The 25,783-nt window shown below is 47.3% G+C and overlaps 1 protein-coding gene across 3 annotated transcripts in view; it reads right to left on the minus strand.

Annotated features, from left to right (window-relative positions):
• Positions 1 to 937: 937 nt before the first annotated feature.
• The window catches only part of ZNF697 (zinc finger protein 697), a 30,150-nt gene continuing 5,304 nt past the window's right edge, over positions 938 to 25,783 (minus strand). For 2 of the 3 annotated variants that reach the window (XM_045478836.1, XM_045478837.1), the window contains exons 2-3: positions 7,071 to 7,351; positions 938 to 5,690 (exon numbers count right to left, since the gene is read on the minus strand). In XM_045478836.1, coding sequence (XP_045334792.1) covers positions 4,270 to 5,690; positions 7,071 to 7,314 — 1,665 coding nt within the window. In that variant the 5' untranslated portion in view covers positions 7,315 to 7,351 and the 3' untranslated portion in view covers positions 938 to 4,269. Of the gene's footprint in view, positions 5,691 to 5,917; positions 6,046 to 7,070; positions 7,352 to 25,783 lie in introns of those variants that run through there. The other variant, XM_045478838.1, reaches the window with a different exon arrangement.

Here is a 25,783-nt window from a genome sequence, read left to right on the forward strand (position 1 = left end):
ACCAGCTAAAAAAGATTTTAAGTAGGAGTCCAGTCTAGCTGATAAGTTCCATTCTGAATTATCAGTAGCCATTAAGTTACATTTCTGAGAGCTGAGGGAAAAAAAAATACTTTCTTAGGTGATTCAGGAATATATTATTTTAATAGATTAGAGGTGAGACCTAAGGCTGCCTCCCCTCCCCACCCCGACTTTTCCCTGCCCGCTGCCTAAATGCCCCAGATTGGTTCATACAAGGAATGAACACACAAATCTTTGGATATCAATACCAGTGGCATTGCATTAACATCCTCCCAACACCTCAAAGTCCCATTAGTACAGAAGTGCCCCGCTGAATTATTGGTTAAAATGGGCAGAGTATTTAGACATCAGCCAGTTCCAGGATGATCTAGGATCCACCTGAACATTCTAATAACACAGGAGTCAGCAAAGTTTGTTTGTAAAGATCCAGAGAGGGGCGCCTGGGTGGCTCAGTCGGTTAGGCGGCCGACTTGGGCTCAGGTCATGATCTCGCGGTCCGTGAGTTCGAGCCCCGCGTCGGGCTCTGTGCTGACAGCTCGGAGCCTGGAGCCTGTTTCAGATTCTGTGTCTCCCTCTCTCTGACCCTCCCCTGTTCATGCTCTGTCTCTCTCTGTCTCAAAAATAAATAAACGTTAAAAAAAAAAAAAACGTTAAAAAAAAGATCCAGAGAGTAAATATTTTAGGATTGTGGGCCACGCAGCCTCTGTGACAAAGACTCAACCTTGCTGTTGTAGAGCAAAAGCAGCCACAGACAATCTGTAATCAAGGTTGTATGGAATATGACTGTCACCCAAAAATTTTTACTTGCAAAAAGAGGCAGCCTAGGTTTGGTAGTTTGCTGACCCCTGTTCTACCAACATAGCTTCCATATACTGATCTGAGTGACATTCAATGGATGACAAAGAAGAAAAGAATGACATGGGGAAAGACTGATATGGATTTAATGACAAATATTCCATATTGGTGGCTGAACACCAGAATGCTGTCCAAGGAACCATCATTAAATAAAACAACCTGAAAATAAGGCAGTTCTCACATATACAAGCACACACACAAAAACTGTTATTTTCAGGATCATTAAGTTATTCACTATTTTAACAAACAGCTGTAAAATAACATTACAGTGAAGGAAAATGTGCACAAACTTCAGAAACACAGTTCAGATTGTCTATGAACACAGGTTCTTAATCTGTACTTTTCACATATGTACAAGGCTCTTGATCCTGAAGAGACCACACGGCTCAGGGGGTTAACTTTTCATCTTCTCTTTCCAACTCAGAACTCAAGATTTCGTCAAGCCATTTAACCTATTTAAACTGCTCCTGGCTTCGCCAAGTAAAGAGCAGCCTGTACTTGACCAAACTCCCCAGGAAACAAATGATACACTTGCCTCCGCCATCATTAATGAGTTGATGGAAGGAATCTTCAAAGTAACACTTTTAAGGGTGAACCACAGTTAACAAGCGCTGGCTGAAGAAAAACAATTCTCAAACTAAATGCGAGAAACAATCTCCTGACTGCATTTCGAGTCACCTAATGCAGCTCTGTTCCCTGAAGAATTGTAAGAGTGGAATCACATTTTAAATGCACCATGAGAGTGGGGGTGTTGGTGGCTGGACTGTTTTCTTCTGCTAAGGGATTTGCTCACAAAAGGGATACAGAAGGAGTAGCTGACTCTCTTATCCATGGTACCCAAGAGAGGTCGATGAAATCCAAAGATTTCCACTGCCACTAAGTTATTTTATATTAGCTTCAGTCTCCTTTCCCTGTTGACCTCTTTCTTGAAAGCCATCCATACATAACCTAGCTAATATAGATGACCGTGCAGTGGCAGCAAAACACCAAATAACCCATCAAGTGGAGGATCAATCCCCGAGTAATCAAAAGTTAGATGAGATTTCATAGGCATGAACTTGAGAGAACTTAAAATGGCTGGAAGAGGTAGATGTACACGAAAAAAAAAAAACAAAAACAAAAACAAAACAAAAACCACACACACAAAGGAATAAGATTACCTACAAATTGGCTATATTCTTTTCAGAGGAGTCCTACACACTTAGTATTCAGAGTAAAGAGTCAGAATAAATAATGCACATTTACTTTGCTCATAGTGCTGTCGAGTACTAAAAGAAAATAAAGAATTAGTATCTTCCAAAATTATCTATCTTTTGAAAATCTGTATTATTTGCATTTGTAAGTGACAATAAACTGATTAAGAGGGCAAGATCGACAGGCATTACATTAAGCCCAGAAGTCTCAAGACTTTTCTAAGAAAGTGTTTTCATAAGGACAGAAACATGCTTTCCTATAGTCCCCAAAGAGGTTCCTGGCTAAAACACAACTGATCAAGTATAAAATACCAGCATCCACAGAAACTTTGCTAAAACCATAAAAACAATCTTGCAATTTTTCTTCTTCTCCTTCAAGTGTGTCCAACAGCTTGTGAAGATGCTTCCATGAAAGGTACAGGACAACTCACGATCACTGGTGAGGAAAACAACACTGCTTTCCACAACTCTAACTTCTAGAGGCTAAACCAGGGGCGGGATTTTCAGCACAGGTAACCGAAATCTGTTTAACAGTCATCTAACTACAGCCCTACTAGAAATACAACAAACCTAAGACACCCTAATTGTGTGACAAAGACCAGCTTTGTCAACAAGGACATCTTTGGCCCTTCTAGACTAGCCTTAAGTTTTCCATAAAGCAGAAGAATTTTCAGTGTCTTTATTACATAAATCATGACAGGTTGTCTTCTAGCAGCTGAGCTGGAGAGCACAAAATGTCAGGCCGTACCTATCCCCACGGTCATCAGCCTCTCTTCAGAACAGCCTGCTGTACTCTTGTCCCCAGGCCTTCCCTACGATCATAATACTGATCTACCTCACAAAGATGTGAGAAACAACTAACAATCATTAAAAAGCATAAAGCACTTTACAAATATAAAAGTGCTGTTTTGGCATTCATATAACAACCAGAAAACATTCATTCCTTGTGCTATTTGGCAATGTTGCATTTACACCTCTCCCTGCTTGTGCCCTCCTGGTGTAAAGCCTTAAGCTTTCTACTGTGCCTCCCTGTGTAACAAAAAGAAATTTCTACTCAGACCAAAAGCCCGTATCAAAATGGATAGAGGTGGCTGTTCTATTCCCTCCTCCATTACTACCAAGGTGGGAGGGGTGCACTGGATACAGAGTGAAGGCAAATGAGACAAAGAAGCCTTGTACCCCAACATGTGACCATTTGCTTTCCCAGATTTCTCATGTACGGCTAGCAGAACTCTGAGCTGGTTGACTTCTGTAGCAGGTACTGGTCTGAAACCAGCATCATGCTGACCTGGGAAGGGGAAAGTCACACACAGCCGGGACTGTTTCATTTTCCTGCACTTAGAACCTCACAAGTGAGACCTCAAATACCCGGCTTGGCACACACCGGACTTCCACATGGACCACCTTGACCTAGCATGGAGCTAGACTATTTTAAAGGAAGTAATAAAAAGCCAGGGGCAGGACCAAGCTTACCCAAGTCATCTTAAAACCAGTTACCAATGCATTTCTAAACCTCAGTGTTGCGTTTGAAAACAGAGTGTGTAGCTTTCCTGCCCAGTTTCCCCTGGATGCCTCAAAATAGCAGCTAACTGTGGCTCAGAGAAAAGAAGGGAAGAATGTATAAAATATCCTCCCCCATAGGATCGACAAGGTTTCGTCTACTTTTCATGGGACTACAGCTGTTGGGGGGGCAGGGTTCCAACACTGACTTAACGCCTGGTGAGACCAGGATAGAATTATTCATACCTTCCTTTTATTTTATCCCATAATCCTCACTCTAACCACGCCCTCTCCCGATTTTCACAGGCCATCACCACCCTACCTACCCTATTGCCTGCCATCCTGTTCACTCCCCCACCCCGCCCCCTCTTCTTCAAGGTCCTCAAAGCGCCTGCTCCCCCCCACCCCGCCCCCGTGCTCTTCACCCCCTACTGCGTGCACCTGAAGAAGTCTTCGCGCTCAAGCACATCTCCCCCAAGCGTGCCCTCCTGGGGGAGGAGGCAGGCAAAATATAACACCCCCAAACAACGCTTAGTCAACCCTCCCCTTCAAGACCCCCTAACACCAAAAGACTCCCCCGTCACTCTCCGATTGCCCCTCCCGCCCCTTCCCATTTCTTTCTACATGGCCTATCCCCAGAACATCTATTCCCCTGCATGCTCCCCCCACCCCACCCCCAGGGCAGCCTCCCTGCGGCCCAGCCCTAACACAGGTGCAGCTTCTGGTGTTGCGCGAGGTGCGTTTTGTAGCGGAAGCCCTTGCCGCAGCCCGCACACTTGTGCGGCTTGTTGCCGGTGTGGATGCGGCGGTGGCGGATCAGGTGCGAGCTCTGGATGAAGCTCTTGCCGCACTCGATGCACGTGTAGGGCTTCTCGCCAGTGTGCGTGCGCTGGTGCTGTGTGAGCGTCGAGAAGTCGCTGAACCGCTTCTCGCACTGGCCGCAGCGGAAGGGCTTCTCGCCCGTGTGCACGCGCAGGTGGTTCACCAGGTGCGAGTTGCGCCCGAAGCCCTTGCCGCACTCGCGGCACACGTAGGGCCGCTCGCCCGAGTGCGTGCGCTTGTGCGTGAAGAGGTGCGAGCTGACGCTGAAGGTCTCGCCGCATTCGGAGCACATGTAGGGCTTCTCGCCCGTGTGCACGCGCTGGTGCTTCACCAGGTCTGAGCGCCAGCTGAAGCGCTTGCCGCACTCGCCGCAGCCGTGCGGCTTCTCGCCTGTGTGGATGCGCTGGTGGTTGGCCAGGTGCGAACGGCGCACGAAGCCCTTGCCGCACTCGCCGCAGGCGAAGGGCCGCAGCGCCGCCGCCCCCGCGCCGCTGGCCGCCGCGTGCGCGCGCCGGTGGCTCAGCAGGTGCGAGCTGAGGCTGAAGGCCTCGCCGCACTCGGGGCAGGGGTAGGGCTTCTCGCCCGTGTGCAGGCGCCGGTGCTTGAGCAGGTCGGCGCGCCAGCTGAAGCTCTTGCCGCAGTCGGCGCACAGGTTGGGCCGCTCGCCCGTGTGCAGGCGCAGGTGATTGGTCAGGTAGGTGTTGCGGCTGAAGCCCTTGCCGCACTCCCCGCAGCGGAAGGGCTTCTCGCGCGGGGGCCGGGCCAGCGCGGGCCCCGCCCCAAAGCCCCCCGCCACGCCCACGCCCACCATCCCCACTACCGCGCCGCACTCGCCCGCGAAGCCGAAGGGCTCCAGGCTGGCGGCGGCGGCGGCCTCCGCCAGGCGGTGGATGCGCTGGTGCTGCAGGAAGGCGGCGCCGGGGCTGAAGCTCTCCCCGCAGTCGGGGCAGATGGTGGGCGCGTCCATGATGCTGGCCATCAGGCTGTCGAGCTCCCCGAGGTCCATGGCCATGGGATGGTGGAGCCGGCGGAAGCGGCGGTGGGCAGGCTTGTCGCTCCGGTGCCGACTCCCCAGGGAGAGGTGCCGCCGCCAGGGAAGCATGGGAGGGGGCGGCTGCTCCTCTTCGTCTAGCGGGTTCTCCCCAGCGCTCTCCTCCTCCTCCTCCTCCTCCTCTTCCCGGGGGCTGCGGGAAATGCTGTCCGACTCAGACAGTCCCGGGAACATCGCCATCTCAGCTACACCAGATGGGTAATCTTCTTCCTCGCGGAGAGCAGCCCCTTCTTCCTCACTCAGCAGCCCCTCTGCAACAGAAAAGGTGGCAGTGGGGGGTGACCATACTTGGCGCTCAAAGGTAAACCTAGAGGAGACCAGCCTCTTAGAGTGTGGGCCACGGAGTAATCCCCTTCCCCAGGTACTCTCAAGCCTGTCTCTCCAGGGCCCCCACGATTCCAGCCTCTTTCCCACCTGGTACCTCCTGGGGAAGGCCTACCTGAGAGTGGGCTCTGAAACCTGGGAAAGGCTCACTCACCTGTTCCCTTGGGGGGCCAGTTCTTCCAGCAGCTGTCTCTGGGCCCAGGCCCCACCCACGGTACACATCTGAAGGCCTGACAGTCGGCTTGAAATGGTCAAGTCTGAGCAGGTGGGGCTCTGTGGGATCTAGGGACAGATTGGCTCACTCTAGCAGCTCCCAATGCGTTTCCAGGTCCTGGCCTCCAAAGACAAGACCAGTCCAGCCAACCACAAGAAAAGACCACCTGTCCTAACCAGGTAACGGGCTGATTTTTATAATTTGTTGGGGTGGAACAACAACCAACCCCAACTTAAGGGCTTTACTATGTAGGCCGGGCAGGGAGAGTGAGCGCAGGGCCTAGAGCTTAGAGACTGACTCAAAACGCACACCTGTCCGTCTCTGGTGGCCATCTCTAAGCAGAGGGCACTCCGGAAGCTTACTAGGATATGAAAAGACCACGTGCTTGTGCACACTGCAGGGGAGGGCAGCAGGAAGTCCAGGATGTGTCACAGGGGAAGGAATGTAACTCCACAGTCTTGGCCATAAGGTATTTGAGTTCACTTCTGTCCCCCAGGCACGCACAGGGCAGTATGAAGCAACGAATGCCCAAAGGTGGAACCAAGGAGGTGGATGGAGGGCCAGCACTTACTCTTTCCAGGTCAGGAGTAGCAAGGGACTTAGCAGAGGCCTTGAGCCCTCTGGGCATTACCCACATGCACCTGGGTAGTCACTTACCACTGAGTTTACTTATCTGCAAACAAAGATGATGACTGTAACTGTAAACACCTGGATGCTTTGTTTGCTCAGTGCTGTGCTAAGTTTTTATGCACAACTCATCTGAACTCTCCCAACACCCTGATGAGGTAGGTTCTGATCCTAGCTGTGTTCCCTCTCGTGTGGTTCCAGGTGTTCATTTATAGCAGTGTTCTGCATACTGTAAAGTGCCACGCCAGTGAGTTACCCTCTTCACCCGTGTTAACCAGTTACATCCCACCTCAGGCTGGACTCAAGAAAAGGCTGTTCCTCAGGCTTTCAGTGGCACCGAATCTGTTTAATGGTGTCCACTAAAGGACTCTCCCGCAACGAATGCCACCCCTGGTTCTAACTCTAGAGGAGCTAGAAATGATGGTGAGTGGGACAACTTCCAAGGAAATGCCAGCTTCGTCCTCACCTGGGCAGATGTCAGACACCAGTTCCCTCTCCTCTGGGTCCCTTCCTAGAGCTGCGTCCTGTGGGTTGGAGCCCATCTTTGGCTCGGGGTGGTCTTGTCTCTTGAGTGCATCCTGTGGATTAGAGCCCATTCCCGTTTCTTCTGGGTCCCGTTGCCTGTCTTCAGAGTTCTCAAAATCAGAGCCCATCCCCTCGTCTTCTGAGTCCTGGGCTTCACACACACCCTGTTTATCTTCTTGTTCCATCCGGGAAGAACAGGACAAGGGACGGGACCAGGGACCCCTGTTCTAGACAAAACACAGATAAAGGTCACGTCAGTCTGGCCTCCTGCCCTCACCATATCTGGCTTGGATTTCCATGAAAATCAGTGGCACAGTCTAAGAAAACGTGTAGAGTTCCATGCCCCAGATGGCAAATCTCTGCTCCACCTCTCATTTTAAGACGCACAGAACTGAGTGCAAAGGAGGCTGGTCTGGGTGGTGTAGGAACAGTGGCATTCTGAGGCTAACATGCTGACTCCCGCTGGATACAGGTTAATCTGCTTCCATATCTGAAGTGGATTATTCTATCAACATGGCTTTTTAACCTTCATGGTGGCTGCACCCAGTTTTCAGCTGAGAAAACATAAAGCTCAAAAAGAAGGCCCTGTTAGCCTTAGACTAACTTCTAAGCAGGAAAACCTCATTAATCCAATGAGGACCTACTGCTCTCCTACGAGCAGTGAGTCAAGATAATTCAAGCTATAGCAGGTCAGCTAGGGGTGGAGGCAGATGCAGGGACCCTCTATATTAGAAGCCATCTCTATAGCCTCAGTACATCTTTTGCCTTATATAATATACTTTAATTGTAGAAAGCCCTTAACAGGAACATGACCCTCACATAGTTTGTAACCCCTCTACAGAACAGGCCAACATGTGAACTGCAGGAAGAAAATGACATCGGATTCCTAAACCTTTTGTTAGACATCAGGTTTAAAGGCCCCTTGGGGCGCCTGGGTGGCGCAGTCGGTTAATCGACTTCAGCCAGGTCACGATCTCGCGGTCCGTGAGTTCGAGCCCCGCGTCAGGCTCTGGGCTGATGGCTCAGAGCCTGGAGCCTATTTCCGATTCTGTGTCTCCCTCTCTCTCTGCCCCTCCCCCGTTCATGCTCTGTCTCTCTCTGTCCCCCAAAAAATAAATAAACGTTAAAGGCCCCTTGCCAAGACTGAGCAGTTGAGCCAAAACTAATGGGCTCCTGCCATCCATCACTCCTACAGCTCAGCTCAAGGCAGCAAAGATCTTGAACTGAGACTCTGAAGTGTCCAGCTCTTTCCATGCCTCAGCAGCATCTGAACTAGCAAGATGCTCTTTCCTTGGCTGGGAGCTTTTCCTGCCTCTATTGAGAGGACTTCCCCAAGGCAACCCTGGTTCTGTAGGCTCTTGCCAGCCTTACTCCAAGGCCCAAGGCAAGTCAGTTCACCTGTCTTAGTGTCTTAGTGTCCTCATCAGTGCAAGGAGGACAATGCTACTTAGCCTTTCTCCCAGGGAGGATGTCCAAAGGAAACATTAACAAAAGTGCTTTGGAAAACACTGTAGAGAGGAATTGATAATTCTTGAGTTTTTTACAAATTGATCCTCACGAGAATATACCTGTCATTTCTATTTTTAATATGAAATACACGGATTATTTCTCTTGAAGTCCTGATGCCGTTTCCAGCATACCTCAGACACAGGGGCACCACCATAATTTTGGCAGATTTGCTGCCCTAAGTAGCAAATTCTATCCTTTCTCAAAGGTGAGGATATACTCCCTAGATTAGAGTGAAAACTCATGCCTGTCCCTTAAACATCATAAGAAAATGGCTGTGTCTGAGGATGTTCAGTCAGCAGTGTCCAGGAATGTTGCTGAGCCCCTTTAGAATATATACAGTTCAAAATGCAGGTTCTGGGACGCCTGGGTGGCTCAGTTGAGCATCTGACTCTTGATTTCAGCCCCCAGGGTTATGGGATCTAGCCCCACATCGGGCTCCCTGCTGAGCTGAAGCTTAGCATTTCACCTCTAAACCCTTTTAAAAAGGACACAAGACCTTCTGAGTACTTCAGAGCAAACACAGAATGAGAGTACTTTCTGATTTGTGATTTCTCAGGAACCAAGAGATAATTCATACCAGAGATACTAAGCAAAGAAACATAGTTTGTATAGATTTAAGCGGGAAAAAGGAAAAGAGGCAGAGGGTGAGTTCCCCAGATGGGGCTGGAATATAGAAGTTCACAGCTGCCACACTCAGAATGAAGAAAGTTCTGAGCTCCCGAAGGGAACATGCCCAGATCCTCATTTGCGCCAGGACATGGAAGATTAGGTATGCTCTAAAAAGGGTGGGAAGCTCCTGGCACCTAGAGCGACACCACTCATGGTGCAACATCTACTCAGATTTATTTGCAAGTGCATGAATGTTAGAGCAGACCTGGAAATCTGCATGGATTCAGTTCCATTCATGGCCTCACATCATGGGGTCCCAGGCAGCCATCAAATAACAGAGAAGGCTATTTAGAAGTAAGGAAAAGCAGTCATGATATATTGTTAGGTGAAAACTAGCGGCTCTTTAAAAAAAAACTCATTTTTTATTAGTATATGCATACTAGTATATGTGTATCTACACACACATATACAGGTTCAGAGGGGAAAACCAGAACATTATTTATTGAGCTGCTAATCAGCCATCTCTTGGCCACTTGTAAGGGTTGTGCATCATTTAATCTTAACCCAATGATGAAGGGTATGATCTTCAACTCCGGAGACAAAGATACAGGCACAGAAACTGTGACTAGCTCAAGGTCATATAAGTCATCAGGGGCACCACAGAGATTTGAGCCCCTCAGTAGAGAATTCCAGGGCCCATCTTCTTAGCCAGAAGCCTAGTGTGTCACTTGGGGTCACTCTTCCTTTTTGTGAACATCTGTATTTTCTACAATAAAGATACATTTTTTTTATCAGCAAAAAAGCCAACTTTGTCTCTAATGTGACAAAATACATTAAAGGAAAGACTACAATTATTTTAAAAACCACAAAAAGACAAGGACAGAAGTTGTGTCTGTCTCCATCTAGAGAGGACTTCATCTTTAGACCCGTTATCTAAACACTGCGGTATAACTGAAGTGTCCGTCAATAGTGCTGTAAGCACTTTTTGTTCCAACTCCTTTCCCATTCATTCTCAAAATAAAAGCTAGCAACGTGTTTTCTTGGGTAAGGCCAAGGGGTAGATACCGAATGGGTAGCAGGGCCCCGTGACAGATGTGCGGCTAGACTGCCCGAGGTTCAAATCCTCTCCTCTCTGTCCACTACTCTGCTAGTGCAAGTTACTTAACCTTGCTCATCCTCAGATTCTGCACCCGTAAGAACAAGCATGGTACCGCCTGGCCTGTTAGATTTGTTCCTTATATCCTATAAGGTTTGTAAAAGCCGTAGGCATAGAGACGTAATAAATGGTATAGTCTTACAAGCAGAGCTTCCTTTGGCCTGGCAACTAAAGGCTCTATTAATGAACAGCCCACCCTATGGACATGACCACCAGGGAGGGGCTAGCTGCTTGGGGGAGCAGGGGTGAGGGAAGAAGATTCAGTTCCATATTGGTTTGGGGATGTTAAGAAGGGATCCTGTATTCAGAATGTATAAGCAAGCTGAATGAGGTGCATGGCTCAGTAAACCCTGACTTCCACTGTGTGTAAGGGACAGCCTTCTCCCAGGCAGAAGAGTTAGAAGTTTACAAGGGTAGGGTGGGGTGGGGGGAACCAAACAGGTAATGGTGGGAGCAGCAGTCAGGCAGACAAGATTAATTCTGCATCTATTTCTAATCATTGCACTAGCAGCAATGGGGAAGAGCCCAGGTTTTTGGCCAGCACAGCCACTGTGCTGTGTGACTTTAAGTATCTGCCCCCCTCTGGAGCCAGGCTGGGTCTGAATGTACCTGAGTCCTCTTCTAGCTTGCCATACGGTACACGGGAGAGTTAATCCAACGAGGCACCCCTGTCAGCTTCGTTAGACATTTTCAACTGCAGCCTGTTTCCTCACCTAGCACAGCAAGTGGTTAACTCCCCAAATGCCCACCCCCTCCCCCCACACCTTTCTCTTGGGTGCAGATCACTTCAGGGTGGGATCAGTCAAGTTGGCCAAGGCTGCTCAAATCCTAGCTTTTAGAACTAGCAGTATTTTCATGTCCTCTACTCCTACCCAGACCTCCCCACTCAAAAAAGGGTAATGTTCGTTATCCTATAAAGTCACTACGAAAATGCTCACGTGCCTTCCACACAAACTCGACCCCATTTCAAAGACTGATCACATCAATTTGAGGAGAATGCTACAGAGTAGAAGTAAATGGGATAAAGGATGTTGGGAAGGAAGGAAAGGAGGGAAAGGAGGGAATGAGCTGGGGGAAGAGGAAGTAAGGCCAGTAGCACAGACAGAAATTAGAATTTACACGGAGTTTACTGGCACATTTTCCCAGAGCCCCTCTGCGGCTCTATGCAAACCTAGCCCTCTCCAAAAGCAAGAGGCCCACCAGTTCACAGAGTTGAGGGAACTTCCTGGGAGCGGGGGGGGGGGGGGGGGGGGGGGGGAGGCAGACAAGCGCACCCCTCTCCCTCACCTTCCTGAAAGATCAAGCACTGGCTGTCTTTCTCCAGGGCATCTGGCACGGATGGCACAGGGTCATGCCACCGCTGGCCAGGGCAGGTGGGGTGGAGTGGAGCAAGGTGCTCCCAGGCACCTGCGGTGAGACGTCTCCTGCTGGGCGATGCAGCTCATTTGACTCCAATAATCCCATGATCCCGTGAGGCAGACATGGAGGGTCACCCACCCTGTTCTATGCGTCAAGAATGCCGAGGCTCAGCAGATGAGCTCCAGGTGACGCAGCTCCTAGGTGGAGTAAGGACTCGGACTGGCCCCCTGCCTTGGGGGGACCCCAACCGGGGGGGGGGGGGGAGTGCTGGCAGGTGCTGAGCCCTGAGCCCCAGGAACCTGGGGGAGTGCGCGCGGCCCCCCAGGGGCCCTGGGCAGGCGGAGGGGGCTGGCCTGCGCACAGACCTCCCCCTCCCAGGTCCAGCGGGCGGGGGAGTCATGTGCCATGGCCATTGCCAGGTGGCCAGGAGCCAGGGCAGCGGGGCTGTCATGTCAGGGGAAGGAAGCGGCTGGGCGGAGGGCCAGGAGCGGCTCCCACTCCGCCTCCTCCAGGCTGCAGCGCCTTTCCTGTCCCCCAGTCCTCTAGAGGGTGCCTTCCTTACCTCCCTGCGGGCTGGCCGGCCTCCCGGCCTCCCCCGCGGCGGTCCGAGGCCTCCAGCCTTCACTTCCCACGCCCCCTGCACACCACTCGCTCCCTGGGGAGGGTTTCCATAGCAGAGGCAGGGCCAAGACACCCCGATGGGGGGAGAATGCTGGAAAAACAATCTGAAGTCTGCGGTCCAAAAGGCTGAACTCATGACCATAACTGGGGTCTAACCAGGGATTTCAGGGGGTTAATCATTTGTCAGTCCTCAGCACCAACTGAGTAAACAGTCAACTAGCACCAGCCTCTCAGGGGATATGGCCAGCAGGATCCTGCCACCTTGCGGGAGAGCCTGCGGTCAGCAAGAAGGCAAGGGCAAAGAAATCCACCCCACCACATTTGCACAGATGCCTCCGGTGATCCGGGACAAGGTGTCCATATCCAAAGGGTGCAGCTGACTTCCCCAGTCACACACCCAGACTGCCAACCCAAAACGCCAACCCTCCTGAGTGGCAGGCTGCCACATGAGTGAACATTCATTTCCCACAGAAAGCCAGAAGATGACTGCAGCTAAGTACCAAGTACTGTCCAGACAGGAGAAGCTAAAATAATACGGTTTCCTCCTTGTGGTTACTGCTTTTTTTTTTTTTTTTTTTTTTTTAACCTGGAGGGGGAAGCCTGGGTTGAAAAAAAGAGAAAGGCTTAAACCAAGGCCACAGAGAAATCAATTCACAACCCCAGTGGTCAGAGCTAGTCTGAGACGCCTTCCAATCTCTTTAGTCAAGAATAGCATGAATGTCCTTGGGGTCAGGCATTTCCTGTCTGTTGGTTGTGCTGGGGCCCCTCAGTTTGGCCAGAGGGGCCTCAGCTTGTCACAGCTGTCAAGGCTTCACCAACACCCTACTCCTGCTGCAAAAAATAAGGATGACTGCAATTCAGAGACAGATTCTAAGCGCCCTCAAAATTAGACCATCCGCCATCAGAGGAGAAGTCGCAAAAGGTAGATTCTCAGGCAGGCATTTACTCGTCCATGGTTTATGTTTAACCGATTCGAAAGTCCTACCTGATGCACAGAGTATCCCCTCTGTTGATATTTTTCCTCCACTCTGCTTGGCATTGTACCACGACCACTACCTGGTACACAGCCTCAGCCTCTTTTCTTATCTTGCACTTGGTAAGTCCTCAGAACTGTCTTCAGATACCTCGTCAACAGCTGGCTCAAATGTTCCACACCTGTATTTCATGGAATCCTAGAGCTGGAAACCCCTTAGCTCAAACTCCTTTACAGACAGGAAAGTGAGGCTCAGAAAGGGAAACATGCGAGGTCAAAAATTGAAAGTCTGCTAGAAAGGTTATGGCCAGGAGAATCTCAATTTTTTCTGATGGCCTCTCCAATGACCTTCCCATCTCTTTAATAGAAAACACCACTTCAAATACAGCCAGCCAGATAAACCCAGCGCATATACTTACTTGTCCTCCCCCCACTCCGCCACCCCCACCACACCATTTGTCAGCATTCTCCAGAGAAACAAAACCAACAGCATGTGTATATAGAAAGAGAGTTACTATAAGGGTTTGACCCATTTTGGAGACTAGTAAGCCCAAAATCTACAGGGTGGGTCAGCACACTGGAGATCCAGAAAAGATGATGCTACAGTTCCAGTCCAAAGGCACGTCTGCTGGAGAAGTCCTCCTTACTCAGGGAAATCTGTTCAGGCCTTCAGCTGATTGGATGAGGCCCATCCATATTATGGAGGACAATCTGCTTTACTCAAAATCTACCCATTTAAAGGTATAAGCCTTCAGGTTTGTTTGTTTGTTCTTTTAATGTTTATTTTATTTTTGAGAGAGAGGGAGAGACAGTGAGCAGGGGAGGGGCATAGAGAGAATGAGGCACAGAAGCTGCAGCAGGTTCCAGGCTCTGAGCTGTCAGCACAGAGCCCGACATGGGGCTTGAACTCACAAACTGTGAGATCATGACCTGAGCCGAAATCAGATGCCTAACTAACTGAGCCACCCAGGCACTTGAAATCTACCAATTTAAATGTTAATCTCATCCCAAAATTCTGTCACAGAAACACTCAGAATGTTAGATCAAGTATCTGTGTACCTATTGGTTCAGCCAAGTTGATGCATAAAATTAATCGTAACACACGACAGCTTTAAAAAAAAAGTCCACGATAATCCCATTGTAAGTCAAAATTCACCCATTAAAAACATGTTCTTTTTTATAAAAAATCATTCCTATATACAGATAGTTGAACAGGGTCTCCAGGTGTAGGCACCATACAGGACAGCAGGGAAGAATCAAAATTAATCTTAACCGACAAGCTACACAGACACACACATATGTTTACAGGCACACACTCCCACTGCAGAGAGAGACGCAATTTAATAATCTGTTTCGCTGAAGGATGAGGGAGAAAGCAGACTTAGAAGGCACGGTGGGCGAATGTGGGCTGCGGAAATTGTTAACAAACAGCTTTGTTCTGGAGAGCTGATGCTGGAATCCTGGTTAAGGTTACCAGATGGGGCCAGGTGACTCCAGGAAGTCTTTACCCCCCACCCCGCAGATGATTCTGTGATCCTATTTCCACTGGAATGAACAGTCCTCAAGAGAATGCAGACAGCGAGAGAGGAGCACTGGGACCAAGGGGTTTGATGTATACATTCAATCACCCCGGTTTCCCACTTACAGATTCAACAGGAAAAACTGCTCTCTCCATTCTCTGCCCAAAATAACTGTTTGGCGTTGCCGATGAAGACAGGCTGGCGTGTTCCAGCCCCATTCGTTTCAGCAGTGGGCAAGTGACACCACTGCATACAATTTGCCAAGGCGTCTTCCAACAGAGAAAGCAAGAAGAAAAATGTAGAGACATCTCCTGATGCTTCAATTTTCCTGCCTAATTAAACTGCAAACTCTAGAGCTGCACGGTCTTCAGCACAGAGTGAGATGTTACATAGGCTGAAAAACATGTTTTTAAAAATCACATACTGGGGCGCCTGAGTAGCTCAGTCGGTTAAGCGTCCGACGTCGGCTCAGGTCACGATCTCGCGGTCCGTGAGTTCGAGCCCCACGTCGGGCTCTGTGCTGACTGCTCAGAGCCTGGAGCCTGTTTCAGATCCTGTGTCTCCCTCTCTCTCTGACCCTCCCCCATTCATGCTCTGTCTCTCTCTGTCTCAAAAATAAATAAACGTTAAAAAAAATTAAAAAAAAATCACATACTTGCATGACTCCTATTTCCTTAAAAATAACATTATCAGGGGCGCCTGGGTGGCTCAGTCGGTTGGGCATCCGACTTTGGCTTAGGTCATGATCTCGCGGTTCATGAGTTCCAGCCCCGCATCAGACTCTGTGCTGACAGCTCGAAGCCTGGAGCCTGCTTGGGATTCTGTGTCTCCCTCTCTCTCTGCCCCTCCCCCACTTGTGCTCTGTTCTCTTTCTCTCAAAAACAAATAAACATTAAAAAAATAAGAATAACATTATCAGCAAAGCCCAGATCATAGGAACTATGGGAGACATATGATCCAGTTTCTTTACCAACAATGACAAAAATAGCAAGAATGATACACAAGGAAACCTCCAAGTCAAAAGACTTGAGATGTCTCAACCAACACCAGTGTTCAGACCTTACTTGAATCCCAAGTCAACTAAGGTACAGAAACAAATTATAACACAACTGGGAACTCATGAATGCTGATTAGATATTTGATAGTAAGAAACTTACTCGTGTTTTTTTTTTTTTTTTTAAGGTGTTGGTATTGGGAATAAATTTACAAAGAGCTCTTACAGCTTTAATATATTCATAATGGAGTATTTACAGGTGAAATGGTATGTCTGGAATTTGCTTCACTTGAAATGAAATGTCCAGGATACAGGGGAGTGGGCAGAGATGCAGAAAAAATAAGACGCCCTTTCAGTGATCACAGCTGACTGCCGAAGCAGAGCGGTATATGTGGTTTTATCACACTGCTCTGCTTACTTTGTGTCTGCCAGGAAAGCTACTAATAAAAAGTTGTAAAATGGAAAACATACGTTTTGTTTCTGAAACTTAAGGCTGATTATATTCATTCAAACGCTGAACTGACTGTAATAAAAAAATCAGTGACTTCCACAAACGGATTAGCCTGCTTTTACGAAGTATGCCAAATCAGGACTGATTACGATGCTCAATATTGAATAGAGCCCCTGAGAACTGGGGAGAGAGGCAGTAGGGGAGAGACGAAAGGAACTTAACTTTGATGTTTTGAGCTTTTTTTTTTTTCTTCTTCTTATGATAGAATAGCTGTTCTATACAAAATAGCATCAGAAAACTGTTTCCACTTTCATCACCTATTATATTTCCAAGGAACTCAAAAAACAATCTTGCCATAGCTGGTGCTTATTGTTAGTCCAGCCACTTTACACCCAAGACCAAGGGGAGACAAACCTGACAGGGGACACGGTCCTGACAACTCGGCCAGAGGAATGCTTTATCCCCGGAAAAGCCAAAATGACAAAATGACACGAGCATCCAACAGACTGAGTACATTGGTAACTGGTCGTCCCCAGAACGATCTTCTGAGGGGATGAAAAAGGTCAGGGTGCATGCCGGTGAAAAGGAAGCTAATACACTCGTGACGTATGAAAATGTGATCTCCAGGAGATGAACTCTGGCAGGGACAGAATTACTTTACTAGCCCAAGCTGAGAACTGTTACATTTAGAGAGTGTCCTTCTCGGAGAAATGCCATGCAAATTTACTCACACCGTATCACAAAGAGAGCAGCTAGACGGTATTACGTTCCCACTTCAGGCTGGAAACCAAAAGCTCATAGACATTGTCCGTTTTAGCGAAGGGGACACAGAACTGGTCACAGGACACAGCTGTCATCCAGGAAGTGGTGCATTTGTCTCAACAAGGAGACTGTAGCATCCAAGCTCATTCACTGCTTCAATACCACAGTCCCCAAGCCAGTCGTGAGGCTCAGGGTTTCCTAATGTCCCCTTTACCTTCGGCCCCTAGCATTTCCTGGAGAGAACAGCATCCTATACAAGCTTGGAAGCAGAATAATGGTATCTTTCTTGGGCGTGGGTTCTTAGCCTGAGAGCCTTCGGAGTCCATGACCTCCCTGCAGTCTTATGTGAATGTGTCTCTAGAAACTTTCTTCTGCTGAGAAGGCCCATGGCTTTCCCTTGGACTCTGAAAGAAGTTATGGCAAACAAAACCAAACCCTGTTATAAACCACTACTACGGAGGACCCATGATACATTGCCTATCACAGTGTTTCAGAAGTCCACAGTGGTCTGGGGGAAGAGGTGTAAGAGCCCACTGCACCCCCACGCGCCACGGGATGTTTTGGTGGGCTGGTGGAGAAGAGAAGGTGCTGACAGTAGATCCCAAATCAGGCGGCAGCACAGACACAAACGTCAGCTGATGACAGAGCAGAACGAGGCACCCGGCAAGAGGGGAATCTGCTGGTCTCGTCCAGCACCACTTTACAGAAGCATAAGCCTAGGGACTCAGAAAGGTTAAGTGAATTACCCATGAGTTAAGGGCAGACACGAGCTTCGATCACTGACATCGCAACTTTTGTTCTAATCCCCCTTCTATTCTACCCCACGCAGCCGACAGTGCTTGGCTGAAACACTCACGCTGATGATCTGGGCCTCCCTGGATCTCACTTAGCTCACCTGCTTCCCACTTCCTAATCACTTGTGTTACACGGCAGGTGCACTAAGAGGGACTTAAGTCGCTCTTCAAGACTCCAACACACTGCCTCTCTGGGACGTAGCTAATTTATACAAGTTTGACCCTGGGTTTATAGCTCCCATCAGCTGCTTACATGGGCAGTGAGTCAAAGCACATTAATCAAGCCATTACCTACCCAGGACGCAAAATGCTTTGTTAGCTAATGCTCCTTTTCTCCAAGGAAAAAGAACTAAAAATCTGGCCAAAGTCGCCAACTCATTCCTAACAGATCTTCAAAGTGCTCACAGAGTCATCCTGCCTGCAAATAATAACTTGGAAATACCCAGGTGAAAAAAAAGGATTCTAGGAGGAACACAAAACTCCGCAGTATAAGGAATCCTGGCTCACACTTCATGGCGAGTAAAAAAGTGTTCCAGGCACGCTCATCCGACCTGACCCATCACCACCAATACGGTTTCTCAGATTCACCCTCCTTCCTCTTACATCTTCTTGCTCCTGCTGTAATAGCTTGGCATGCTCTGTGTGGGAGGCGATGCAGAAACAGACCAACCACAAGCTAAATTTTGCCGAAGAGACAATATCCACAGATGACGAGCCAGTAGCACGATTTTTCTGGCTGAAAAATGTCTTTAAAGGATCCCTCCTTTTACTGATGAGGAAAATGAGGACCAGGGAAAATAAGTGGCTTGTTTGAATTCGCAAAGGTGGGGAGCTGGTGGTAGAAATGGGACCGCCCTCCAGGTTATGGGATTCCTTTCAAGCTCCATGTGCCCTGCAGTGCACTCCCCAGCCGGCTCAGTCATATTTGCGGGGTGACTGCTCTGGCTTTACCGACACAGCACATCACGGATGCTACCTTCCTCCTATTTTTCCTGTTCTCTTCCAGACTCCTGCTAATTGCTTCTTTTCTATTTTGATTTTAATTATTTTTCCCTCAGACAGTGTTCTTCAAACTTATCTTCGTGCGATGCTTAAAAAGGGTCTCTGATTTAACTGTTTTTCTTAGAGAAAACAGACATCTTGTTGGCTAGGAAAGAAAGCAGTCATTTGAGTTAGCTTTGGGTTAATGGAGTGTTATGGTAAACAGTTAATAATTCCAAGTCCTTGGTACAGCATCTGAAAGAAAAGTCATCATATGAGAGAGAGAGAGAGCAGAAGACGGGCAGAGAGAGGGAGATGCAGAATCCAAAGCAGGCTCCAAGCTCTGAGCTGTCAGCACAGAGCCCGACTCGGGGCTCGAACTCACGGACCGCGAGATCATGACCTGAGCCGAAGTCGGACGCTCAACTGACTGAGCCACCCAGGTGCCCCTCACTCCATTCTAACAAGAATTTTAAAAGATATTTTTCTACCAAATTATGAAACTCTAAGAAGGGGCACTTTTTCTTCACATTACTGTTTTTTAAATGCCCCAAACCAACGATCAAACTATATTACATTCCCTTCTGCAGTGCCTCCTGGGAAAAGGAGGGGTCCGTGCCAGTGGGACCTGATAAAGTGCTTCATCACCACACACATCAGTTCCCCAGGGAACCACAGGCTTCCCAGGTGTGAGCCATCCCAGCAGATAATACTAATGGCTAACATTTAGAGAGTCGGGCTCACATCAGTACCAGCTATAATTTCTGAGCTTCCAAATCCAGTGGTCTCTTCTCCTATGATCTTGCCATTGTGCAAATTAATAAAAGGAAACCTCACTAAAGTGGAGTCTGGATGGTAGGAGGAGAGGCTAAGAGAAACGGCCTTTACTACTCAAGTCAATTAAAGCAAGAACCTCCAATCACAGACCCCAATAGGAAAAGATGTACATTACATCTCCTGCAAGAAATCAACTACCCTGCAACTCAGCCAATGGGGAGTTCAGCAGCCCAGACTTGGGCTTGTCTCCACTGGACTTGTATTAAAAACAACCTCTTTCCACTTCCTCCTTCTTCTCCATAAAATAATGTTCCTCTCCTTTGCTTGCTGGACACACCTATGCTTTTGCCAAAGCTTGCATGTCTCAAGTTACAGTTCTGTTTTTCCCAAATAAACCCATTTTACTGGTAAAGTAACTGACCTTTATGTTTAAGGTTAACACCATCAACACCGCAAAGTGCTTGTATATGTAACAGGGATTCAGTAAATGAGTGCAGAAATCCTGCTGAGACACGTCCCATGGAAGTTCTCTCCTTCCTGAGTTTCATAATCCACTGTCCCAGTCCTCCTGAGCACTTACCACCTTGGCTTCTCTTTATTTTTTTAATTTTTTTAAGTTTATTTATTTTGAGAGAGAGAGAGCAGGGGAGGGGCAGAGAAAGGGAGAGAAGGATCGCAAGCAGGCTCTGGCTATCAGTGCAGAGCCCAACCCTGGACTCTATCTCACCAACCATAAGATCAAGCAGGACCTGAGCTGAGGTCAAGAGTCGGGTGCTTAACCGACTGAGCCACCCAGGTGCCCCACCTTGTCTCCTCTTCTGAACTCCTCAAACAAGTCAGCCTTCAAGGTTCTTGTCTACACTTTCTTCTCTCTCACCTCTCAATCATCTAGCCCCTTTCCCTAATTTTAGATAAACTCTGCCCAGAGACCTCAGTATTTGAACCTCTTACCCCAACCCCTGATGTGCACTCCAGGTCCACGTTTCTAATGATGCACCAAGCATCACACCGAGGAGCATTAATACCACTGCCCTGAACATCACACGGGACACAGGACAGGAGGCAACAGACCTGGTTTCAAACGGCGGTTTGCCTCTTACATAGTGTATCCCCCAGGACAGTTACTTACCTCCTTGAGACAGAGTTTCCTTGTCTTTGCAATGAGAAAAACAAGTGACCTTGAAAGGCTGTTGTGAAGACTAAATGAATTTCCACCAAAAAACAGTAGCTCTTCTCCCAAATCTTTGTTACAAATCAGTTCCTCACAGTACCCATTTCTGTCCATGCCTCTCTGTTCTTACTCATCAGGCTCAAAACCCTGGAGTCTGACCCTTCCTCACCCCTTTCAATCAAATCAGTTTCGGAGCCCTTCCTTTTATTTCTTTCCTCTTTTTTTTCTGTGCCGGAGATCACTGCAATAGACACTCTTACCAGTTACACGCACCTACATCCCACCTGCTGGATTGATCTTAAAACATAGTTACCACTCCATTTGGAGCTCAGAACCCTGATAGACTCTGCCATAGTCTTCAGAGAAGCATAAACTCCAGGTCTTCAACAATGTAGCCTAAGATTCTCTTACCACTCCCTGACCTCTAATTGGCTAACCCCAGGCAAAACCCTGATGCTTTAAGCCTCCCAGAAGGCACCCTGTGTTTTTCCTCTCTTGCCATGCTATTCCTCAAGAAACAGCACGATGCATTTCCTGGTAGGAAGTAATAAAAGCTCAGATGCTGAAGCCACGCCACCTGTATGAATCCAGCCTCTAGCTCTAGAACCTTAAACAAGTTGCTCTATCTCTTGGAGCCTTGGCTTCATCATCTACAAAATGGGTACAACAAGTATATGTACCCTATAGGATTATTGTTAAATGCTCAGAGAGAATTACTATTATTTCATTTTGTATGACTCTTTAAGGTACTTTTCCTTATCTTATTCTGTCTCCTATTAGTTTTTAAAATACTGTCGGTTTTAAAATTACAATAATTGGTATTGTATTCGTTTTCTCTCCCTCCCTACCAGCTCCCAACTGCCAGCTCCTACAGGGAACACGTTGATTTACTCACTTCGGTTATCCATGCCCCCCCCCCCAATAATGAGCCCTCAAATTATTTCTTAAAATGCATAAAATTAGGTGTCCTTATTTCTTTCCCTCAGTCCCAAAAGGAAGAACTAACAAGACCAGGAAATCTAGTGATGTGGCCAAGATCACATCAGGTAAGGCAGAGCCATGGAAACTACCTAGCTCTCCGAACAGGATCCAATAACCTGTCAGCACCAAGAGCCAAGCCTGCTTAATTATCCTGCTAAATAAGTAGACATGATAGAAAGTGGCGATTAGCTTCAGAAGTCAGACAGAATGTTCTAGAAAAAGAACCCTCATCCCTTGGCCAAATGCCAGCACCCTTGTTTGCATCCGATTGTCCTTTTGGAGTCCTCCCCTCCACTCTAAGCTTTTAACACTCAGTTCAGCTCTGCAAAGGACAGAGGTGGCATACAGCTGTGTCTGTGTTCGTGGTGGGAAATGCTACTAGACTCTTGCCAATGTGACGGGACAGCTGCTTCTCTGCTCACCCCTGGAGGAAAAGCAGGACCAGAATGAACAGAAGTTAAATGATGAATGAAAAAGACTAACAACCATCCGTTAGAAGTTGCTTGGTTGGGGAGGGGGTCAGCGGGGAAGCACATCAGGAAACACAATCAAATACGGGAGAAAACGTCTATTTAACATTGTAAGTGTCTGGTCAGACCAAAGCTGCTTCTGTGGCCATTTGCAGGGGGTTTGTGTTTTTTCATTTTCTACTGCAGTCTTGTTATCTCTCACCTACATACAATCATCAGCCTAGAAACCCCTTTTCCTCAAGAGTCCAGAATTAAGCTATGGACAAACAGAGGCTCTTCAAGAAGTGTGTAAAAAGGTCCATGCTCTACAGGAAGTAGGTGACCAGAAATATTTACCAAACTACCAGTTCGATCAATACATACAAGTACCTAGTTGGGAGCAGGGAAGAAATAAAGGGAGTTCTTACAGCAACTGCTTCTGAGCTAGTCCAGGCTGAGGTCACAGTCTAGTAAAATTCAATTGACATTCACCTTATTTAAAAAAAAAAAAAAAAAAAAGAAGTGAGGGAACATTTCTGCAGGTTTATTTTACATGAGATTTCTCACTTCTGGGGTAAGCTGGGTTTGCATTAAAATAGATATGGCACACGTACACTCACCAAAAGAAGAAAAACAAGAAAAGTTCATGTATATAAAAATATATCAAGAGAATGAGAAGGCAAGCCACAGACTGGGAGCAAATATTTGCAAAAGACACATCACATATAGGCCTGTTATCCAAAACACACAAAGAACCCTTAAAACTTAACAACAAGAAAATGAACTACTTGATTTAAAAATGGGCAACAGGGGCACCTGGGTGGCTCAGTCGATTAAGTGTCCAACTTCAGCTCAAGTCATGATCTTGCGATTCCTGAGTTCGAGCCTCGCATTGGGGTCGGCGCTGACAATACAGAGCCTGCTTGGGATTCTCTCTCTCTCTCTCTGTTCCTCCCCCATTTGAGCTTTCTCTCTCAAAATAAATAAATAAAAACTTTTTAAAAACTCTTTTAAAAAATTTAAAGTAAATAAAATAAAAATGGGCAACAGTTCTAAACAGACACCTCACCAAAGATCTATAGATGGCAAATAAGCCTATGAAAAGGTGTTCAACATGATACGTCACCAGGGATCTACAGTTTAAAACAACAACACACTACTACACATTTATTAGAATGGCAAAAAATTCAGAACACTGACAACATCAAATGCTGGTGATGATGCAGAGGAACAAGAACTCTCTCAGCGCTGATAAGAACGCAAAATGGTACAGCCACTTGGGAAGAGAGATGGGCAGCTTTTTATAAAACTGAGCCTTTCATACCACACAGTCCAACATTCTCACTCCTTGGTATTTATGCAAATGAGTTGAAAACTTAACATCCACACATAAAACCCTGCATATGGAGGTTTACAGCAGCTTTAATCATAATCACCAAAACTTGGAAACAACCAAGGTATCCTTCAACAGATGGATAAACTGTGGCAAGTCCAGAAAACAGAATATTATTCAGAGGTAATAAGAAATGAGCTATAAAGTCATGAAAAGCCATAGGGGGAACTAAGTGCCTATTACGAAGTGAAAGAAGTCAATCTGAAAAGGCTACATACTCTATGACATTCTTGAAAAAGCGAACTATGGAGACGGTGAAAAGACCAGTGTTTGCCGGGAGTTAAGAGGGGAGAAAGGGATGAACAGGCAGACACAGAGGACGTTCTAGGGCAGTGAAACTATTCAGCATGATGTTAAAACGGTGGATACATGTCATTATACATTTGCCAAAACTCCTGGAATGTACAACACCAAGAGCAAATGCTAACGTGTACTGTGGACTTTGGGTGATAATGATGTGTCAATACAGGTTCATGGATTTTTAACAAACATACTGCTCTGGTATGCGATGCTGATAATGGGGAGGCTGTGCATATGTAGGGGCAGGAGGCCACTCTGGAACTCTCTACCTTGTGCCCAACCTTGCTGTGAACATAAAACCGCTCTAAAAAATAAAGGCCACCTTTGTAAAAAACAATCTATATTTCCTCTGCTTATATGACATTTAAGCATGGACGCTTTGCCACATCACACGGTAGGAAATTGGCAATGCCATCATATTAGGAAAGAATCAAAATGAAATACTTTAAAAGATAACACATTCACTCACTCAACAAATCGTCACTGAACACTTACCATGTGCTACCCATTGTACTGGGTTCTGCTTTGTGGAGGTTACGTTCTAATGAAATAATCACTGCTTTCAAAACCACCTACTACTACCAGAAATTACTGTCAATACCTGCTTGAGAGATTGTTTTAAAAAGAGAAAAAAGGGGCACCTGGGTAGCTCAGTCAGTTAAATGCCCAACTCTTGACTTGAGCTGAGGTCATGATCTCATGGTATGTGAGTTTGAGCCCCGCATCAGGCTCTGCACTGACAGTGTGGAGCCTGCTTGGGATTCTCTGGCTCCCTCTTTCTCTGCTTGCTCTCTCTCTCTCAAAATAAATTAAAAAAAATAAAAAAGACTAGAAAAAAGAGTGATTCTTTGAAATACACAAAGGTTCCTAGGTGTTGGGCGGGGTGGGGGCAGGCAGGAGGGCGGGGTGGGGGGGGTGGGGGGTGGTCAACAACTGGAAATGGGTTATTCCAATAGTGCTTTGCCTTAGTGTTTCAAGCACCAAAGATATGCTAACCACATGAATGTGCACAGCACTGAGATAAAAGTGACACATTTCTGATTAATAAAAACCAGAAAGAATGGCTCCTGTTTTCTAACTCATGGTAAGATTCTAATAAAGTTCTCAGGAGACAATATATACCTAAAATGCCTCTCTGAAACAGGTAGGATCTTTCCCCCTAACTACACGTAGTTTAGCAAATTACAGCACGTACAGGATGCATACTTTACCCTTTGCAGGAAGGGAAACTTGAAGACTCACATGTGGCCCAGCCACACACCTCGCTGGAAAGCTTGCTGGCCTACGGATGCACAGTGAGTGACTGCTGAACGAAGGCAGGCATCCCAAGAACTATACTAGTTGCCTTAAAATGATTCATGTGCTTAAAAACACCCCACAGCACGCTGTGTTTATACCCAGGCTTCCAAAGTGCTGCACAGCCTTGAGGTCAGGGAAAAAGGACGCACAGTGGGTCTCGGGGATGAATGCGATCTTGTGGTGAGTAAAAGCCTTTTCCACCCGAAGAGGAGAGGCCGCTGATCTTTTTTACCATCCCCATCAACACAGGACGCCATAAAGTCCAAATCCATACCCCACACAAGTGATGCTGCTCTCAGAGGTAAAAACAAACAAACGCTCTTTCTTCCTCACCCCAGCCTTACCTTCCCCGGCCCAAACATATCTGTAGGAGCAGGGAAACTTCTGATTTTCTCAGATGTGCAATAAAAAGGCCCTTCCTATAAGATTACAGGAGAAGGTGGGCATGACATCAAGGGGGGAGGTACTGAAGCAATGGCCCCGCCCATGCTACCCCATTATCCATAAAACACCATAATCATTTATCAGTGATGTCAGTCAAGCTCATGAAACTCA

Source organism: Leopardus geoffroyi, chromosome C1, assembly GCF_018350155.1.
Source record: "Leopardus geoffroyi isolate Oge1 chromosome C1, O.geoffroyi_Oge1_pat1.0, whole genome shotgun sequence".
Lineage (NCBI taxonomy): Eukaryota > Metazoa > Chordata > Mammalia > Carnivora > Felidae > Leopardus > Leopardus geoffroyi.